Below are 22,995 nucleotides of genomic sequence, written 5' to 3'. Positions count from 1 at the left end.
TTACTGTGCATTTTTGAACTGCACAATAATCTGACAGTGGTTTCTGTTACCTTTAAATTCCTTTACAAGTAACTAAAGATGGAAAGAAAACACAAAAATCAGGTTTGCAACAACCAAAAATATAAACTCAACTTTGCCCCCTGAAAAGAAACTTTACCAAAAGTGAGTATTTGGGAAATACTATAAAAAGATTAAAATACTGACTTACTTTCCGCCTCCACTATTTAAAGCTGGTGTTGGCCTAGTAAGCAAGTCTGAAATTTGAGAGGATAACTTCGTCTTGGCTGCTGTTTGTTGCTGTACCCTTACTTCAGCTGCATCTGCCAAATGCATCAATGTCTTCCTTTCCGGGCTTTCTTCAAAATTCTTACAGCCAATACATTTGCATATTGAGGAACACATTATTTTTGCCTAAAAGATTTACGTAAGAAAAGTTTCCAAATCAAAACCAAAATACATTACTATAAGTAGATGCCACAATCAAGTCAACAGCTAATAGCATTACCTGGTCAACTGATAATAAGATTAGATGGAAGTATCTCTGGCTGACAAACAGTAACTACACATGTGGCTAGCTAGGTTAGGTATTCTTAAGTCTGACAGTGGCTGTACAACGTTTGTGGCTGTGTCCTTCCATGTCAGTTTTCCCCCACTATGAATATAGATTTTCTTCAGATATGAGTTACACGTTTTTCATAAACATGAATGATATCCTAAAATATCAAAAATAAATGTCATCCAGAATCCAGCCACCTCAATCAAATCATCATTAACATATAGATGACCTCCCATTTATGCATATGTATACAATTTCACATTAAAGGGATTTCATAGATGCCATTTTTATTATTCTATTATGCTATTTTTAATCTGAAGAGGGAGTTCGGGAGGGACTTCAGATTCCCCAAACCCTTCAATAACCCATATGAAACTAGTGTGTATTTTACATTTCATATAAATATATATTTTCATGTAAAAATATGTCAAATGTAAGTATATATAAAATCCTAGACCTTATGTATATACAAATATAGAACTTTCATTTTTTAGTTTTTCAAAATCATATCATCTGCTTTTCTGCATCTTGCTTTTCTTACAACTCATGGAATCCCTCCAAAGTCATCTGGCATAGCTTGAATTCATTCTATTTAACAGCTAGGTGTAAATCCCTGGTATGATGTGTCAATTTTATTGGGCATTCATTTCCCTATTGATGGGTGTTTATTTTTGTTTCCAGTTCTTGGGTACCACAAATGATGCATAAAAAGACTTTTTTGTTATACATTATGCCTTTTTATTTCTCTGAGTTAGATTTCTAGAATTGAGCTCACTGGTTAACAGGTCTGTGTATTTTAATTTTTTTTTTTTTTTTTGAGACGGAGTCTCGCTCTGTCTCCCAGGCTGGAGTGCAGTGGCGCGATCTCAGCTCACTGCAAGCTCCGCCTCCTAGGTTCACGCCATTCTCTTGCCTCAGCCTCCCGAGTAGCTGGGACTACAGGCACCCGCCACCACTCCCGGCTAATTTTTTTTGTATTTTTAGTAGAGACGGGGTTTCACCGTGTTAGCCAGGATGGTCCCAACCTCCTGACCTCGTGATTCACCCGCCTCGGCCTCCCAAAGTGCTGGGATTACAGATGTGAGCCACCGCGCCTGGCCTGTGTATTTGAATTTTAAGAGATGTAGCCAGATTGCTTTTTCAAAAGGCTGTAATACCTCACATCTCATCAGCAATGTGTAAAGGAAGGCTTTCCCACATTCCCTCCAACAATGAATATTATAATTCCTTTTAACATTTTATGCCAGGCGTGGTGGCTCATGCCTGAAATCCCAGCACTTTGGGAGGCCGAGGTGGGAGGATCACCTGAGGTCCGGAGTTCAAGACCAGCCTGACCAACATGGAGAAACCCCGTCTCTCTTTAAAAAAAAAAAAAAAAAAAAATTAGCCAGGCATGGTGGCACATGCCTGTAAATCTCAGCTACTCGGGAGGCTGAGGCAGGAGAATCGCTTGAACCCGGGAGGCGGAGGTTGCAGTGAGCCGCGATCACGCCATTGCACTCCAGCCTAGGCAATAAGAATGAAACGCCATCTCAAAAATATATATATATATATAATCTGATGGTGGGGATGATAAAATGAGATTTCACTGTTCTTTAATGTATATTTCCCTGATTTCTAACGAATTTGAATATGTTTTTGTTAGCTGTGTTTTCTTCAATGAACCCATGTCTATATAAATAAATAAAACTGTCCTTTCTCTCTATAGCACCTAGCAAGATAAACGGGCTGCATTATAAACACATTTACTCTGCTCCTTTCTTATAAGACACCAATAAACTCCACTTACCAAAGGAAAAAATGGATGTAAGTTTGTGTTAACTGGGTTACTGTGAGCCTGAATGGGAATCTAACTAAAGCAATACTTAATAAGCATCTAGTGATGACGAGAGAAAATTCCTGACCTCAGAGTGGGGAAAACATACCAATAATGGTAATTTAGATTTTATATATATATATATATTTGTTTTTTAAAAATTATCTTTATATTTTAAGAACCATAGGAAAGACATTAATAGTGTCTAACCGGAGCTCAGATGGAGAAATTACAATGACATTTAGCTTGGCGAATTTAACTTCCCCTGTACCAAAAAAAAAAAAAAAGATGTGGAGGGGAGGAAAATGGTCACAAGAAAAGACACAGCCATGAAATAAGGTGGGTAGTCATTCATCCAATCAACAAGCCTATAGGCATTGAAAGGACACATGAATGTGTTGTCCAGATGCAAACCAACAGGATTAAAAAGCCAATTCAGCTGAAGAACAAGGTGTCAAAAGAACAGTTCAACACAAAATGTCAGATAAGCCCACAGCTAATTTACAGCCAACTAGCCGCTGCTATTCATAGTTTAGTATATTCTAAGTTTCTCCATTTTTTGGTACATAACTTTTAGAATGATGAATTTGTTACTAGACAGTGTGTCTGTCCTGACAAAATTTCATTAGAATAGGTAGGGCAGGGCTGTCTCTTCTAACACTTTTAAACCAGTCCAGTACCTTTTCTACTTCTATTAATTCACAGGTTGTTAACCAGTTCAATTAAATGGTTAGTTCCTATATGTCTGAATTTCATATGCCCAGCATGTATTGATTTTTCAATGCCATATACATGAAAGGGTCGCTTTGCCCTTCTGATCCGACTTTACATAAATTTCCATGTTCTGAAAAGAAGTGTTAATTTTTACATATTCATGACAATTTTTGTATGATATGGCTTCTAAACGCAAGCTGGCTATTTCATCAGGTATTCAAAAGAAGAAAGACTAAAAAAGATTCCAACACTGGATGAAAACTGGCTTGTTGGATTTTGAGATGTTAAGACAGTTTAAAAAATCAACTTGCGACGGTGGCTCATGCCTGTAATCCCAACATTTTGGGAGGCTGATGGGTGGGCGGATCACTTGAGTTTGAGAGCAACCGGGCCAACGTGGTGAAACCCTGTCTCTACTAAAAACAAAAAATACAAAAATTACCTGGGCATGGTGGCAGGTGCCTGTAATCCCACCTACTTGGGAAGCTGAGGCAGGAGAATCGCTTGAACCCAGGAGACAGATATTACAGTGAGCCAAGATCGCACCACTGCACTCCAGCCTGGGCGACAGGGCGAGACTCCGTCTCAAAAACAAAATAACAACAACAACAAAAAACTTGTCTCTTTATGCAATTTTCATTCATATCATCTGCAGAACTCACAAGATGTTACTCTCCTATTCCCTATTCTACTTTACTTCCTGAGAGTATTTGACTTTGTAAATAAGTAGATTAGGAAAGAATTCATTACACAGAGAATGCAATACACAAAATCTTTCATGTGACACATGCTGTATGGGAGAGGGCACTGAACTGGAGGACATGCTCCTGTGGCAGGGCAAACCTTCAGCAAGTGCAAAGCTAGGCTTTCTGCCAATAAATAAATAAACTAATTAATTAATTAATTCTCTGAGAATAAGAAAGAATGAAAATATATGAGAGTATGAGAAGAGCCAAGAACAGGAATAACTCAACCACCCAAAAGACTGTCAGTAAAGAGTTTCAGGCATACCAAGAAACCAATTACGGTAATCTAGGGTTAATCTCAATCACTAGATTGTTACACATAAGCTTCTAAAATAAAACTATATAGTACTGTGTCTAAAGCAAGAAGGGGAAGATTTATATGGCATTTGTCAGAGCAGAGTTTCAACTACATCTTCCAGAGAAGACGCCTGACCCATAAGTAAAAATAACCAGCTCAGTGGAACAACAAAACAGTGAAAATGGAGACAATTGCCTACCGTGACCAGTAACCTCATCCAGCAGAATGCCAGATCCCCCTTTCCTATTTTTATGCTCACAAAGCAAACTTAACATACTTTGGTTTTCCACAGAGCAGTGTGCTCTTTGAGTGGGCATAACCAGCATTTTGGTCAAGATAATCCTTTAATTTCCAGACTGTACCTTGGGATGCAGGCTATTTTGTATCCATATATATATATATATTTTTTTATATATATATTTATAATATATATTTATATATTTGAGACAGAGTCTTGCTCTGTTGCCCAAGCTGGAGTGCAGTGCCATGATCTCGGCTCACTGCAATCTCCACCTCCTGGGTTCAAGCGATTCTCGTGCCTCAGCCTCCCGAGTAGCTGGGATTACAGGCACCCGCCACCACACCCGGCTAATTTTTGTATTTTAGTACAGACGGGGTTTCACCATGTTGACCAGGCAGGTCTCGAACTCCTGACCTCAAGTGATCTGCCCGCCTCTGCCTCCCAAAGTGCTGGGATTACAGGTGTGAGCCACCGCACCCGGCCATATATTTCTAAGAAGCCTGTGAAGAACAGTAAGTAGAACTGCACCTCAGGTGAGAGTCACTGCTGGAGAGTTTCCAATCCACTTTGACATTATTTTTATTGAAAATCAATATATTGGTGTTCTGATCTGCATACTTCTGAGCATAATGACCAAGAAGTTATAGTAAATCACCCAGTAAGACCCCAAGCTGTAATAATAAACCCAAGGTATTCCTCCGAAGCCCTGCTACAGAGGCTCGAAGGCCTTCCTCAAACAAGGGCCTTTGCACCAACTGTGCATATTTTCAAATTGCAATAGCAAGGTGATTTCCCAATTTTCAAGTAAATTTCTGTAGTAGGTCCTTTCTAAAACTGTTTTTAAAAGATATTATTTTCCGCACCCAGCATCTCACCTCATAGCATTCACAGTAGTTTTTAAGACATCCTGATCGTTTGCAATTACACCCTTTGCTATGACGTCGATCAGATTCTCCCTCCTTTCCTTTCCCTATCTTAGGCTTAAAGGCTTCTGGATTTCTGTCAAGGCATGCCTAGCAAAACAGATCAAATATCAGTTAGAGTTAAATCACAGTAGATGAAATTTAAACACTGCAAAAGGAATTGATAACGTTTCTTTGCAAGACAATTGAGTTTTATAAAACTGATGAAACTGGATATTTCTGTCAGTTAAATGAAATAAAAAATAATCACCTTTATTGCCTTTTGCCTTTCATTTTCATGTTCCAAATTGTTGTAACAATTAGTACAATTGCAGTTGTTGCAAAATTCACCATTTGCAAAGCAATCACAATACCTGAAAGGTAAAAGTCAGTATAAGGTAAAAAGTCATTATTAAGGAAAACTAATTATCTGATTATGCATACATTGTATATATATTGTACACGTACTACATATGCGGTAAAGCATCTCAGAAATCTACTCAGCTACCCAGTTAAAGAGTTAACAACACATATTGTCAACCACATACTAAGGCTCAAAGTTTAAATCACCAAGTCCTAGAAATGTGGCCTAAAAACTTAGTCCAACCAATAACAGCTGTCACACAAGAGCTGTCACACATATAAATTACATAAATTATATGTCACACATATAATTTTATGTGCCCCCAAAGTAAGGCATTTCAAAATTCTGAAAAAGGAAAAACACTAGCTATACTCTAATAGTTGAACTGGCTCATCTGAGTTATAGTAGTAGTACTTTGGATTCTATGCCCCAATAAGACCAATGCTTTTCATTTAACTATGTCAAGTCTTTTTAATGCTAATAAGCAAATTAACCATTCAGTGACTTTTAAAACTACCTAGAGTATCATCACTTCACTTAGGAGACCAAATACAAAAGTCATAAATAAGATCAAACATTATTATTAAGGGCAGAAGCTATGTCTGTCTCATGCTGCTATGTCCCTAACCCCTACTCCAGTGATTCATGTACGGTAAGGACTCTAAATATTTCTTTCTAGATGAATGAAATAATATTTTTACACTGCCATATATGTTCAAACATTCATTTGTATGTTTATTTAAATTACTTAGACTTATGAGCTTTGGTCTGCTAAAAATTTTTAGTTAACTCCATTTACTTTTAAGTGCATTTCTAATTACATTAAATGAGCAAACAGTTGCAAAAACACTTACAATTTCAAACACAGTGATTTTGTACAATTACAGGGCTTTCGGGGCCGACTGGCCGACTCTGATGGGATTATGCTGTACAGATAGAAAAAAAGATATACATTTAATCAATTAATAGTAACTAAAATTAATTTAGTTGCTACAACTAATTTAAAATTTAAAAAATCAGACCTAAAACTAATTTAAAAAGAGAAGTCTCCAATCTATAAATCCCTCCAGAAATAAAGCTTTAACCAATGTTAAATGTGTCCATCTAAAATAAAAAGTTTGCTACGTTGTTCTATTTACATTAGGTTCAAAGGCAAGTTGTAACATGAAAAGAGGTAGAGACAAGTATGGAATAATTTTTTTAAAAGAAGTTATCAATAGCTGCTAAAGAACACTCCACAAACACTGTCCCTTCTAAGAAAACAAAAGTTGAGATTGCCTCAAAACTCTTGGGATTCAATTATAAAAAGCAGTGAGGAAAAGGAGTGTGTGGAGGAGGAAATGGAAGTGGGATGTGGACTGATTCCGGGTAATTAAGCACGGCTTCTAAGCTGATATTGCAAAAGCCAGTAATTAATAGATAAACAAATAAACATCAACAAAAAATGAGGACCTAACATAATTTTAAAAATAGTTGGGCAGGTGCAGTGGCTTAAGCCTGGAATCCCAGCACTTTGGGAGACTGAGCCAGGAGGATCACTTGAGCCCAGGAGGTGGAGATTAGCCTGGGCAATATAGTGAGACCACATCTCTACAAAAAAATTTAAAAATTAGGAGAGCATGGTGGCATGTGCATAGAGTTCCAGCTACTCAGGAGGCTGAGGCAGGAGGATTGCTTGAGCCTGGGAGGTTGCAGTGAGCTGAGATCACAGCACTGCACTCCAGCCTGGGCAACAGAGCAAGACCTTGTCTTGAAAAATAAAGATAAAAAATAGTTAGCATCATCATTTTGGAAACATACTCAGAATGAAAGAGAATAATAAAACTAGTGTAGCAAAATTGGTGAATCTGAATAGAGTATTTGGGAATTGACTATTTCTGTAATTTTTCTGTTTGAAATATTTCAACAAGTATTTTAGAGGCATGCTCACATGGCTTTAAGGGGAAAAAAATCAAAGAGGAGGTAGTTTGGAATATATATATTTACTGTTGCATTTAAGCTGATCTAACAACTTATGTACCTATTTTCAAAATACTCACCCATTGAATGGAAGCCGTGCCTGGGTCTGGATACCAGATGTTCCAGTAAAGGTAGAGTTGCTTGCTATTGATACATATGAAGATTGCTGTAGCTACATGTAAAGAAAATTAATTTTAGATCATATTACCAAAAATGGACAATACTGTCAGGTATGATGATCAGTAAGAAATACAAATTCATCCATTAAGATAAGAAAAACACAATGGAGAATATCACACAAACACATACTTCACAGAGTTCTTTTAAAGACTCAAACCAATACTATAGGTGAAAATAATGTGAACATTTTACAGTACTACATAGTACAAATATAAAGAAAGTATTTCACAGAAGAGTTAAGTATGTCGGAATGATAGGAAATGCTAGATGAATGCTCTCAAAGTACTGTAATAACTTGTTTGGGCTAGAAAAATGCAATGTGCCTACTTACAAATAAAATAGGTACTATACTGATCATTTATCACACTACAAATTACAGAGAATGAGAAGTTACATGCACAATAGTTGAGTTTCTATTTTACACCAACTTCTAAACATTAGAAATGCTTATGACAAAAATACTGAACATTATTCTTTTTATCAATAGCCACATAACATGTTCCAAAGTGTATTTCATTAAAAAGTACACGTGTGGGTTTGTTTCCCCGTCTTTCATTCTAAAGATGACCAATAAGAGTAGATAGATCGCTGAAGATATGTCACTTGGAAATGCATCTCACAGTTTATTTTCCAATAAATAAACTTGGGCTTATTTTCCAAGTCAGTGGCATCAAATTTATGTGTGAGGAAGAGCTTTATAACAGCCACAGTCTTTTCTAAATTCATTTGGACTCTGCTGATTTTAACTTCAGTCTGTTTTCTATCATATCGCCACAGGCTTGCGCTCCTGCCAAGCTGCTCTCAGCTCCAAATTGTCTGACTTGTATATCTGACCTGTGTTATATATTTCTAAATGCTAAAGGTACATAGAAATAAACTTAAAGGTTTGGGTTAACATTTTAAGATTTTGGAAAGTGCCACTTCAATACTGAGTTAGATGTGTTTGAGTAGCTTCTGTGATAGCACTAGACATCTTGGATCCCATTATCACTTTTGCAATACAATGACTTCATTTTTTCCACATACCTGAGTAACATACTGAGCTGGAAGCACTGCATAACCCACATTCCCTGTTCCCGGAGCTGGTGCCAGGACAGTGCCTGGTGGCAGGTTAGTGAGGTTGGGCTGGATCTGTGGCAGTGGTGTGGCAGGCATGATAAGCCGTTGCTGTGGCTGGCTAGTAGTTACTATTTGTGAAGTTGGATTGATTGGTTTTGGAACAACCTAAAAAGAAGGGACATATATCAATGACCACAAAATAAATTTTACAGCTGTTCAATTCAGTATAAATCTCTTGCACCTAAATCTTAACTTTCTATTTAAAAAGTAAATCGTCTATTTGGGAAAGACTGAGAAAGAAGTTATGTGATACTTACTTGTTTGACAGCCTGAGCTGAGACAATTGGAACTGACATCCGCACTGGGGTTGTATTAACAACCACTGGCTTTGCTTTTTAAAAAACAAAAGAAGGATGAACAAGTTATTTACAGAAAATAGTATTTAAAACACTTAAGAATACTTAGCTCTCCCAAGTTATTCTCATAAAAGAGCTTAAAGAATTCCATTTGATTCCTAATTTGAGCAATCTTTAATCAGGATAGTTACCTTTCAAAATTGCTTACCCCATCTACCAGAGAACTTACATCTAAGGTGGCTACAGTCTATCCACTTTGTGAGGGAATATTTGTAGGTTCAAGACATTCAAATGAAAATACTTCAATCTGTATTCAGATGATTTATACATTCAGTACTAAATCCAGTCAAATGAAATGTATAAATAAAAGAACTGTCATTCATAAGCTTGAGTAACAACAGCACTCTATACTACTATTTCTCATTGCTCTTTCTATTCAAACCAGAGAATATATCATTCTTGGGTTTTTGTTTTTTTTTGAGACGGAGACTCACTCTGTCTGTCACCCAGGCTGGAGTGTAGTGGTGCAATCTCAGCTCACTGCAACCTCCGCCTCCCAGGTTCAAGCGATTCTTGTGCCTCAGCCTCCCAAGTACCCGAAGTTACAGGTGTGTGCCACCATGCCCAGCTAATTTTTGTATTTTTAGTAGACACTGGGTTCTGCCATGTTGGCCAGGCTGAACCCAATGTCTCGAACTCCCGACCTCAGGTGATCCACCCGCCTTGGCCACCCAAAGTGCTGGGATTATAGGCGTAAGCCACTGTGCCCAGTCAGTGTAATTCAATATTTACAGAATACATACTAAAAGGCAGCACAGCAAAAAGGATAAGAACATGGACTCTAAAGTCATAAGACCCAGGGCATTTAAATCCCAGTTCTGCCATTTTCTAACCACTTAAGCTCTCTTTGCCTGTATCCTCATCTGCAATATGGGGAGTATCTACCTTATGGCATATAAGGGTTAAGTATATGTTAATTCATGAAAATTGATCAGAACACTGCCCTACAAATAGTAAATGCTCACTAAATGTTAGCTGCCATCATCGTTGTTACAACTGCTGCTACTATATAAATGGCAATGTAGCCATTGTTTCAGGAAAACTAAAGCACTAGACCTCTGCTGTCAGGGAGATTATATTCTAGTTCAGCAGATTAGGCACGTGTCCAAATAAGATAAATATTATTAAAGAAGATACATGAAGAGCTGTGGGAGTTAAGAGGATATATATATATATATATATATATATATATATATATATATATATATATATATATATATATCGTTGGCAGAGGATGGAAATATAGAAAAAGCACACGGAGGACACAGTATTGAGATGGGCCCCAATCAATAGGCTGGCCGCATGGAGGGCACATAGACTGGAGAAGGGCATTTCACGCAGAGATGGAAGCATGAGAAGTGGAAGCTTAATCTTGGGAAGCTGCAAAGCATATTTACAAATGTTGGTGAACAAACCAGTCTGGCTAATACCTGGGATTAACGCAGACAAATACAGGCAAAAAGGCAGATTGCAGACATTTATGGAGGACCTTGAATGTTAGGGTAGGACTCTATATTTAATCTGTATTTTTAATTCAGTACGCAATGAGAAGTTTCTAGGGATTTTTAAATACAGAAATTATATTGAAATAAAAGAAATTTGGCAGCAGTGCATAAAACAGAATGGAGTTGCAAGAGACAAGTCAGAAGAGTGCAAAAAAATGAGGGTCTGATCTGGAATGATCTGGAGTGACAGCAGTGGGAATAAAAAAGAGAGAGCAGATGCAAGAGACCTGGTGTAGGTGAAAGGACCATGACTTACCAACCACTGAATGGTAGGAACTGTAGGTATAAGCGAAGAAAATGTAAGTCACTGCAGAGCTTTCAAGTGACCAGGAAAATGACAGTTATTAGAACTAAAAACTCAAGGATGAGCTGTTTTAAAGGGAGGATGAAACTTGACATGGAGAAATACTGGGATGAAATTCAGGAAAGACATTGGCACTAGACATATACATTTGGACCAACAAGAAGTGCAATTTTAAAAACTGCCTACTGCCATTTCCACTGTTAAAAGCAGATTTAAGAAGATAGAAATGACATCTCTTCAGGTTTCACTGATGTAAAAGTAAAGCCTGGAGCCTGGTCTGAAAGAGAGGTTGAGAGAATTCTGAACAAAACGAAAAAGAATAAATTTCCTTAGATAGAAAGGCTACTATGATATCAGCAGTTTTTTTTGTTTTTGCTTTTGGTGGGGACTGGAAGGATGATGGCTAAAGACAAAAAAGCTGAGAGTCCTAGAAGAGAATCTTAAAGTAGGCACTCTGATTTAAAAGGCAGCAGCCCACTGCAGCAAGGTGACAAACTAGGGTGAAGGAGGGAGAGCAGGAGACGTCTAGAGAGAATATATGATTAGTGGTGATGGTTGCACAATTTTGTGAATATACTAAAAACCAGTGAATGGTATGCTTTGAAAGGGTGAACTTTATGGTATACATGAATTACATCTCAGTAAGGTTGTTATACAAAAAGAGTGTGAGACTCTTTTCCTGTATGAAATACCGGAGCAGTGTGACATCTGATACCCAGTTTGAAGTTGTTCCTGTTCTGTGTGAATTTTCCTCAATTATACTGAACCATTAGCAAGGTTATAATAACCATTGTAGATTGGTCTCAGCAATGCTAGAAGGAATTAAAAGGAGAGCCTGAATTCCTGCTTGGGACACAGGAGAGTGGACTCCCTCCACCACCTGCTCCTGGGAGAGATGACAGTCGCTGTTCCATGAGCACAGTGCAGTGATTCTGAAGTGAGAGCAATGACCAGTGGAATCCAAAAACTTCCTGGTGGTCCTGAGAAATAACTGGGAAGGAGAGTGACCTGCCTTTCATCACATTAAATGGGGACTATCCCTGCCTTCTCCTCATACACATGCACAAATGTGTGTGCGCGCACACACACACACACACACACCCCCTCCCTCCCTCCCTGGCCCGGTAAAGAAAACTTAGAAACTCAAATTTACATAGGTTTGACACTTGCATACTGAGTTTTCACTGAAGCCTGGGGAATGAAGAAAATATAAAACCAAGTGGTCATAAAACAGAATACTATAAAATACCTAGGGAAGGGGATGTTATGTAACTAGGTCAACCATCTGCATTTCTTGTCCTCCTTACCTTAGCGCACATTACTAACTACTACTTCAGTTTTCATAGAAGCTGGCATAATTGTGTAGTTTTTAGTCTTTGGCAGGAACTCTGAACAATCCTTTAGAATAGCCTCCTTCCAAACTTCAGAAACCATACCTGCAAGTGTTTGAGGCTTTTTAACTTCTTAAATTGGTTTCCTCCCTCACCGAGATGACAGGTTGTATTCTGAAAAGGCTAACCAAGCACTTTCCTGAGTCCTTCTACTATTCTGCCTACCACTGTACCAACGATTAACATGGTGGAGCCTTTGAACATTAGTTCTTGTGCAACTTTCGGGGGAAAATGTACAAGATAAGCCCCTTTGGCATTTAAGTAAATTCCTCATAAAGAGACATTAATATTTGATGAACTAGAGCAACTATTTAGTGTAACTCTAATAAAAATGGTATTTAACTTGTTATTCCTGTGAAATAATATATATTATATATATCCAGATCTTTTATGGGACAGGAGAGAGAGACAAAAAGAGAAAAATATAGATGGATATAAGGGAAATAACATGGGCGTATATGTATGTGGCTGGGTGGGAAGAGGGTATAGAGTGAGGTGAATAAGGCAGAGAGATATAGTGGAGAACAGAGAGACAGTGTTCAAGGTGAAAAGCAAAAAAGGAAGCAGAAGGGAAGCAGAAGAGTGGTGAAGGACTGCCAGGTGGCAAGGAGAAAAAGAGAAGTAGAGACAGGCAGAAAGACAGACATAAAGCTGGAAAAGAAGGCACCAGTCAATACTGATTTTTTTTTTTTTTTTTTTTTGAGACAGAGTCTCACTCTGTTGCCCAGGCTGGAGTGTAGTGGTGCGATCTCAGCTCACTGCAACCTCTGCCTCCCGCGTTCAAGTGATTCTCCTGCCTCAGCCTCCCAAGTAGCTGGGATTACAGGTGTGCACCACCACGCCCAACTAATTATTGTATTCTTTCAGTAGAGACAGGGTTTCACCATGTTGGCAGGGCTGGTCTCAAACTCCCAACCTCAAGTGATCCGCCCACCTCAGCCTCCCAAAGTGCTGGGATTACAGGTGTGCACCACCATGCCCAGCCAATACTCTATTTTGAAATGTCCATCCCATTCCTCCACTCTCCCTGGATCTTCCTTATACTAAAGGCATACTCTTGCTAATGAATAAATTAATGTTAACATTAATTAGGTTTAATCCATTATATGGATTCTCAGCATACTATTATACGCATACAAACACACACATAAAATACAACCAATTATATGTAATGACTGCTTTCTATCATCATCATCACACTACCTAAGTAGATTGGACTTATAGCACTTCTCTCAGTACCCTGCTAAGTTTAAGTATTGAGAGAATATAAAATTTGACTCCCTTAGTCAACAATATGGTTTTTTCATTTTTCCCCTCATTAAGATTATGATAATGATTTTATTCCAAAATCTTTTCTAAAAAGAATTAGAAAATATAACTGCTTGCTATGTCTAATTTAATAAGATATATACTAAAATACTGCTTACTGTTTTCTCCCTTCAGTAATTTGAAAGAGAAATAAATAGGTTTTATTCTTCTATAGGTTCCCTCAGGTGAACCACCTATCAGCAACAGGTAGCTCCAAATCTCTGATTTTTTTTTAAAATTTTTAATTTTAGACTATTCAAGTATAGCAGTAAGAAGAGGAAAAAGGTAGAACAAGGAGTTCCAACTGTAACTGTGAACAATCAATCAAGCTAATTCACGACCTTCAGACTACCCTCTGATCTCTTTTTTGTTGTGTTTTGTTTTTTTTGAGATGGAGTCTCGCTCTGTCGCCCAGGCTGGAGTGCAGTGGCGCAATCTTGGTTCACGGCAACCTCCGCCGCCCAGGTTCAAGCGATTCTCCTGCCTCAGCCTCCTAGGTAGCTGGGATCACAGGCACGCGCCATCACACCCAGCTAATTTTTGTATTTTTAGTAGAGACGGGGTTTCGCCATGTTGGCCAGACTGGTCACGAACTCCTGACCTCAGATGATCCTTGGCCTCCCAAAGTGCTGGGATTACAGGAGTGAGCCACAGCGCCTGATCTACCCTCTGATCTCTTAATAAAAATCAAAGAGTAACCAACTAGTCTTTAATTCTTCTATTTACTTTCGATAAACAATATATCACTTAATTGCCATCAACTGCTTCTTGACATTGTCAGAATATAAAACAAGGAAACACGTAAGCCCTAAACTATAAACTATCCTGATCCTTTCATATCCCTTAATTTTTAGAAAAGTAGCTATATATGAAAAAGGTCATTTATGTGTCTATGGATGTATATCAGGTGGTAAGAAGGGTTAAACACAAACATAGAAAATAGAAGGACAACAAACAGGAATATCCTTTAGGGAAAATACAACTAAGCAAAATAAAACATTTTAATCACTTTTTTTTTTTGAGATGGAATCTCGCTCTGTCGCCCAGGCTGGTGTGCAGTGGCATGATCTCAGCTCACTGCAACCTCCATCTCCCAGGTTCGAGCAATTCTCCAGTCTCAGCCTCCCAAGTAGCTGGGACTACAGGCGCACACCACCACACCCGGCTAATTTTTGTATTTTTAGTTGAGACAGGGTTTCACCATATTGGTCAGGCTGGTCTTGAACTCCTGACCTCAGGTGATCCACCTGCCTCAGCCTCCCAAAGTGCTGGGATTACAGGTGTGAGCCACCGTGCCTGGCCTTTTAATCACCTTTTTAGTAGCAATTATAGATTCAAAATAAGTAAAAGCTGAAAGTGACATTAAGTTCTTTCTTACTTATACCTTGCCTATTTGTCATTTCAACTGACCCAAACCCTATCAAGGGGCTTTATAGTTTAGCAAATAAAATACATAATACGGTTCCATCTAAATGTATCCCACTGGCATAAATGGCAGGTTTTAAAACCAGCAATAAAATGGCTAACCACGAATTAACAAATAATTACTATTATTTGGTATAATACCACACTGTGTACCAACATCTAGCAGAAAGAATACTACAGTTATGCGCAACTATCATTCTATTTCACTGCCTTCTGCACCAGTTACTGGCTCAAACTCAGTTGAAATGCCACTCTTCATCAGGATTTCAGCAAGAAATGGACAAATGTTCTTTAATCATGTTAAAAGCATGAATTACTGTTTTTAAAAAATGGTTACTAACCTTGCTGAAGAGGCTGAGTGTTTGTACTGGGATTCTGACTAACTGGCTGGGTTGAGCTACTGGCTGATGTGGCAGTAACAAGTCGGACATAATGAAACTTGCTTCCAGGCACTTGAATCTGCTGGACATTGGGAGCAGTTGCCAGAGGAATAATTGTCTTAAACTGTGATGTGCTCACTCCTCCAACAGTGATGGTCTGCACAGTTGATTTCACTGCCTATTAAACAATACAACATGGCTGTCATTAATCTGGGATGTAACTTTCCTACTATTTTTAATTTATAACCATTGCTCAAGTTGTAAAGTATGCTCCTGTATTACATCAAAAGCTGCTGAAAGGAACAACCTGTTCAAAGAGAAATGAAAAGAATGGTAATAAATACAGAAATAAAACCAAAATTAATGAGTTCTACCTTCCATCTCTAGTAGTTAACTTCCTTGGTAGTCCATTTCAGATGACTTGCTATGAAGAAATTATTACTTAATTTGCAAGTACTTACACAACTTTGTTAATATCAGGTAAAATTTATAAGAAAAGAATTATTTTAAAATTCCCAGAATTAAGCCCCATATTCAATATAGAGAAAAGATGATATAGATGGCTGGCATTATTGCTACCCACCAAAATAACTACAACAAATTTTATATTCCCATGTTCTGTATGTTTCGTATTTTTAGTAGATATAGGGTTTCACCATATTGGTCAGACTGGTCTTGAACTCCTGACCTCAGGTGATCCACCTGCCTCAGCCCCCCAAAGTGCTGCTTTTTCCCAAAAGAAAAGCCTACCTGATACCCTTACTAAGTTTAGTAAATTCTGAAAGGCATAATACTCCCTAGGTATAAAAGTACCCACTAGCATATGGGCAGGAGGCCAAATTCAGTCCAAAATTACCAATTTTGTTTGTCTAGGGAAACTAGTTTTGTATTCCCTGAGTCAAAAAAAAATTTATATATATATATATATATATATATATATATATATATTTTTTTTTTTTTTTGAAGACAGGGTCTCATTCTGTCACCCAGGCTGGAGTGCAGTAGTGCAATAACGGCTCACTGCAGCCTTGACCTCCTGGGCTCAAGCCATCCTCCTGCCTCAGCCTCCTGAGCAGGTAGGACCACAGGTACCACGCCCAGTTAATTTGTGTGTGTGTGGGGGGGGGGGTAGACACAGGGTCTCACTTTGCTGCCCAGGCTGGTCTTGAACTCCTGGGCTCAAGCAATCCTCCTACCTCAGCTTCCCAAAGGGTAGGGATTACAGGTGGGAGCCACAATCATTTTAATTGATTAAAATGATTTAATTATTTTTAAAATTAAAGACTGATATTAATCCTTTTCTTTGGTCCGACAAAAGGCAATGGGAATTCTCCAAAAGCTAAATGAAACATCTTAGGCAGAGCAGAACACAATAGTCTTTTGAGAAGTCCCTAACTGCTGTTTAACCAATGTACAACACACTGTCATACAATGCAAAGGATCAAAGATTCTCTAACCAGATATATAGTATTATTTTATAAATAATTACATCCTCACCTACTCTATAAAAAGCTCTCATGCTAAAAGACAACTGATGTATGATGGAGGAAATATGTATTCACTATATGGATAATAATTTATGAAACAAGAATTCTAAATACTTTTATCATAAAAGTCCAGGAGAAAACAAAAATAATGCCATTTAGTTCAGAAACATTATAAAAGACATTACTTCCGCATAAAATAATTCACATATTATCATAAGCAAAAACCAGATTCAAAATAAGAGATAACAGCAGCCATACCAGTGAATTAAATGAAAACAGAAAGCATAAGAAAAATGATTAAATGTATAAATATGGAAGCTACTGAAAAATCAAGCAACCTACGAGACAAGTACATACAATGGTGCAAAAGACATAGATAGTCCTTACTATATCCGCTCAAAATGGGGGAAAAACACTAAGTACATTAGGAAACAAGGTGCTTGAAACATAATAGTTACATTTATTGGGTACTTAATATGCATGGAGGACAGTACTAAAAATTCTATAGAAGATTATCTGATCTAACAACCACACTATGAGGTAGTTATGGCATGGCATAGTACAGGGGTTGGTTTAATTAAGTTTGTTTAGTATACATTTTTCTATTGCTCTTCTAAAAGTACATTTGATTGTGTATATTTAAGGTATATCACATGATGTATGGGATACATATAGCCAATATACATAAATGTTAGTATAATGAAGCAAATCAATATATCCATCATCTTGCATAGTTGTCCATTTTGTTTGTTTTTGTGGCAAGGGCAGTTAAAATCTACTCATTTAGCAGGAATCCCAAATACTGTACAATTTTGTTACTTATAGTCCTCACACTGTATATTAGATTTCTACACTTGTTCATCCTACATATTATTTTACATCCTCTCACCTAGTTCCTCTGCTACCCCCACCCAGTAACCAGTTTTATTTTCTATCTCTGTATATTTGACCTTTTTTTTCCAGATTCCACATATAAGTGAGATCACACAATATTTTTCTTTCTGTTTCTCTTGGCATAATGCCCACCAGATTCATCCATGTTGTGGCAAATGGCAGGATCTTATTTTTCAAGGTTGAATAATATTTTATTTTATATATATACTACAGTTTCTTTACTCATTCATCTGTCAACAGGTTGTTTTCATATCCTGGTTATTGTGAATAGTGCTATAATAAACATCGAAGTGCAGATATCCTCAGGAGGTGGTGATCTCATTTCTTCTGAACATATTCCCAGAAGAGGGATTGCTGGGTCATGTGGTAGTTCTATTTTCAATTTCTTTAGAAACCTCCACACTGTTTTCCATAATGGCTGCACCAATCTACATTCCCACAATCAATATACAAGGGTTCCGTTTTCTGCACATCCTCACCAACATTTATTATGTTAACTTTTGATAATAGCCATCCTAATGGGTGTGAAGTGGCATCTCATAGTGGCTCTCATTTTCCATTTCCCTGATGATTAATGATGTTGAATACATTTTCATATGTCTGTTGGCCATTTTTGTACCTTTGCAGAAATGTCTATTCAGGTACTTTGCGTATTTTTTAATTGGGTTGTTTTTCTACTATTAAGCTGTATGAGTTCTTTTGTTGTTGTTGTTGTTGAGATGGAGTTTCACTTGGTCGCCCAAGCTAGAGTGCAGTGGTGCCATCTCCACTCATTGTGACCTCTGTCTCCTGAGTTCATGTGATTCTCCTGCCTCAGCCTCCCAAGAATACAGGCACACGCCACCATGCCCAGCTAATTTTTGTATTTTGAATAGAGACGGGGTTTCACCATGTTGGCCAGGCTGGTCTTGAACTCCTGACCCCAAGTGATCGGCCTCCCTCAGCTTCCTAAAGTGCTGGGATTACAGGCATTAGCCACTGCACCCAGCCTGAGTTTTTTATAAATTGTAGATTTTAACCTCTTATCAGATATATGGTTTGCAAATGTTTTTTCCTCAATCCATAGGCTGCCATTTCATTTTATCATTTCCTTTGCTGTGCAGGAGATTTTTTGTTTAATGCAGTCCATTTATTTTTGCTTTTTTTTTTTTTTTTTTTCTTTTCCAGATGGAGTCTCACTCTGTCACCCAGGCTGGAGTGCAGTGGCATGATCTTGGCTTGCTGCAACCTCTGCCTCCCAGGTTCAAGCGATTCTCCTACCTCAGCCTCCCAAGTAGCTGGGATTACAGGAGTGTGCCACCACAACTGGCTAATTTTTATATTTTTAGTAGAGATGAGGTTTCGCCATGTTGGCCAGGCTGGTCTTTAACTATTTTACAAGTTGTAAAGTATGCTCCCAAAGTGCTGGGATTACAGGTGTGAGCCACAGCGCCCAGCCAGCACAAAACTATTAACTAAACTACAGATCATATTCCGATTTCACCAGTTTTCATGCACACTTTTTTGACGTGTTAGTCCATGTAATGTTATCACTTGTAGAGATTCATGTAATCAACACCACCATGAAGATATATAAAATTCTTCCATCACCCCAATCTCCCTTGCACTATGCTTTATAGTAACACTCTCTCCCCAGCCCTAACCCTTAGCAACCACTTATTAAACCACATTTCTTAGCATCTAAAAAACTAAGTAACATATAAGTTACTACTTAAAAACTGAAAAAGACAGAAGGATTTTACACATTTCATTGCTTGAGAGAATTCACAAATTGGCCCCTTTCTTCAATTACAGTGGCCTGCAAAGAACAACATGTGAACGTCTCTCTGAAAATACACCCATTACATAAAACAGTTCACGTGCATTCAGTAAAAATCTTCATTTGGAGTTATCTCTATTTCCTGAATAACATCTTTAAGAGTTGGGCTAAAAAGCAAACATCTTAATTTAGATTCAAAATAGCTATGTTTAACATATATAAGTGACTGCCCTCAAAAACGCGGACAGACTTGCAAGACATTTCTATTTGTACTATTTTCTAAGCCATTTCTTTTTAGAGATTAATATAATTATATATTTAAGATAATTTCTTGGATCATTAGTTTCCTGTTACTAAATGCCAAAAGTCCTTACTTAAAATTGCAGACTTACCTAAAAGAAAAAGAGGAATAAAACATTCTTCTTTTGTCCTCACAAATGAATATTCTCTTTTACTTGGTGATTTTGATACGTATTTGTAGATATGTAGATAAGAAAATACAGAGATATAGCTTAACCAGTATCCAAAAACACTGAATTTGTATAAATACATACTAATATAGTTTTTAAAAATTTGTGACAATGGTTATAGAGCTTATCATCATGGAAAAGCTATGATTATGTTACCCTGATCCCCAAATTGTAGGTTATTAAAATAAATAAACCTAGTAGGAAACAAATTTGCAAGCTTTAAAATACTTCCAAGCTAAAAGAGACAAATGATAAGAAAAGATAAATATTAAATGTATTACATGACCAATGACAGTGAATCTTGAGATGCACGAGAACATTCAGCACTGATGTATTGACTGGTGAAATATTACAAAAGAGGTATAAGCCATTCATTTGCTATTTTTCCATGGATATTAATCCAACTTATGTTTTATTCATAGCTATGAGTTATAGCGACATGGATGAGTAATTTATATGTGGTGTATTAGTATCCATGGTAGCAGCCACAGAAGGAGTCCAATGATGATATGAAGCAAAATTAGACAAACTATAAGGTATCAGGACCAGAAACCAGCCCTACTAAGGATTAAAACATATTTATCAAGATAGAGAAAATAAAATAGTATGGGATTAGCCTAGGAACAGAGTGCTAAAGATCAAAGGAATACATTTTTTAAAATCCATATATAAAAAAGTTTATAAAAGTGGGCATCTCAAATCAATGGAGAATGATAATAATGTGGATTAGCTACATTAGGATCATTTAAGGCCAGGTGTTTAAGACCAGCCTGGGCAACATAGCAAGACTCTGTCTTTAAAAAAATAAAAATAAAGAAAAATAGATATCCACTTTGCAAGCTAAGTTACGAAAATCAGTCAGTATCGCCCTGGCATGCAATGGCTCACATCTGTAATCCCAGCAATGTGAGAGGCCGAGGTGAGCAGATCACTTGAGCCAGGCAGTTCAAGACCAGCATGGGCAACATGGCAAAACCCCATCTCTACAAAAACTGAAAAAATTATGCAGGCATGGTGGCATGTGCCTACAGTCCTAGCCCTGAGGTGGGAGGATTGTCTCAGCCTGGGAGGTGAAGGCTGCAGTGAGCCACGATCGCACCACTGCACTCCAGCCTGGGTGACAGAGCAAGACCCCGTCTCAAAAACAAAAAAATCAGGATCAAAATGATATAGAATCAAATACCAATTTAACCATTTCATAAAGTTAAAAAAAACTATCTGTTCCTATACTTAATTTGTACTAAAGGAATGTTACATGTAAAAAAATAACATAAAACTAAATGATTTTCAAAATAGATAAATATTGGAGTAAGGAAGACTTATCCAAGCGTGACTCAAAAACTAAAAATTCACACATGAAGAGACTAAATTTTGACTTATTTAATGTGAAATTTCTGCAAGGAAAAACATTATATAGAACAAACCACAGAGAAAAATATTTGTAACCACATTAATAATAAAGAAATAAGTTCCTTAATGTACCACAGACATTTTTAAGACCACAAGGGAAAAAAGACAATGCAATAGGCATGGAGTTCACAGAAAATAAGTCCAGAAGACAGATATGAATAATTTTTAAAAATACAAATTTATATGAGATTATTTATTTATTTATTTATTTATTTATTTTTAAGACGGAGTCTCACTGGGTCTCCCAGGCTGGAGTTCAGTGGTGTGATCTTGGCTCACTGCAACCTCTGCCTCCCCAGTTCAGGTGACTCTCCCACTTCAGCCTGCCAAGTAGTAGGAAGTACAGGCGCATACTACCATGCCCGGCTAATTTTTGTATTTTTAACAGAGACGGGGTTTCACCATGTTGGCCAGGCTGGTATATGACATTTTTTAATCAGTTAAATTGGCAAAGACTGAAAATGACTAATTAACAGGAGAACATAAAAACAGACCACACCCAACACAATCAACTGACCTCTAACAAAGCACCAGAAGCAATTTAATGAAGAATGGATAGTCTTTTTCAACAAATGGTGCTGGTATAACAGAAGGTCCACATGCAAAAAAAGGAATCTAGACACAGACCTTACACCTTTCACATAGGGCTCACAGACCTAAACATAAAGTGCAAAACTATACAACTCCTAGAAGATAACATTTGGTAACCTTGAGTTTAGCTCTATCTTTTTAGATACACTACCAAAAGGACAATCCATGAAAGAAAAAACTGGTAAGTTAAACTTCATTAAAGTTAAAAACTGCTCTGCAAAAAACACTATTAATATGATTCAAGAACATGATTTTTTAAAAATACACTGTTAAAAGAATGAATAGGCCGGGTACGGTGGCTCACGCCTGTAATCCTAGCACTTAGAGAGGCCGAAGGAGGCGGATCACTTGAGGTCAGGACCAGCCTGGCCAACATGTTGAAACCTCGTCTGTACTAAAAATACAAAAATTAACCAGGCTTGGTGGCATCCACTTGTAATCCCAGCAGCTCAGGAAGCTGACGCAAGAGAATCACTTGAACCTGGGAGGTGGAGGTTGCAGTGAGTCGAGATTGCACCACTGCACTCCAGCCTGGGCAACAGAGCGAGACTCCATCTCAAAAAAATAACATAACATAACATAACATAACATAACATAACATAACATAACATAACATAACATAACATAACACGAACAGACAAGCCATAGATTGAGAGAAAATATCTGCAAAACACATGGTAAAAGGCAACAAGAAAAAGGAGATGATAAAACTAAGAGAAATATCAATCATTTCCAAACTTATAAAGACAGACATATAGAACTGGATCTCAATTCAAACGTAGTGAAAAAAATATGATGACTGGGGAAATGTGAACACTAA

General features: G+C 37.5%; 1 protein-coding gene across 7 annotated transcripts in view; it reads right to left on the bottom strand.

Moving 5' to 3' along the window:
- The window catches only part of LIN54 (lin-54 DREAM MuvB core complex component), an 86,072-nt gene that overhangs the window by 5,782 nt on the left and 57,295 nt on the right, over positions 1-22,995 (bottom strand). For all 7 annotated transcript variants that reach the window (XM_034958552.4, XM_034958554.4, XM_055111360.3 and 4 more), the window contains 8 exons: positions 15,526-15,742; positions 9,153-9,226; positions 8,803-9,000; positions 7,677-7,768; positions 6,492-6,563; positions 5,545-5,647; positions 5,247-5,384; positions 209-411 (listed from right to left, as the gene is read on the bottom strand). In XM_034958552.4, the coding sequence (XP_034814443.1) occupies positions 209-411; positions 5,247-5,384; positions 5,545-5,647; positions 6,492-6,563; positions 7,677-7,768; positions 8,803-9,000; positions 9,153-9,226; positions 15,526-15,742 (1,097 nt within the window). The remainder of the gene's footprint in view (positions 1-208; positions 412-5,246; positions 5,385-5,544; positions 5,648-6,491; positions 6,564-7,676; positions 7,769-8,802; positions 9,001-9,152; positions 9,227-15,525; positions 15,743-22,995) is intronic.

The sequence above is a fragment of the Pan paniscus genome, chromosome 3 (assembly GCF_029289425.2).
Source record: "Pan paniscus chromosome 3, NHGRI_mPanPan1-v2.0_pri, whole genome shotgun sequence".
In the NCBI taxonomy this organism is placed as follows: domain Eukaryota; kingdom Metazoa; phylum Chordata; class Mammalia; order Primates; family Hominidae; genus Pan; species Pan paniscus.
Note: the sequence above shows the minus strand (reverse complement) of the source record. Positions and strands in the feature narration are given on the sequence as shown.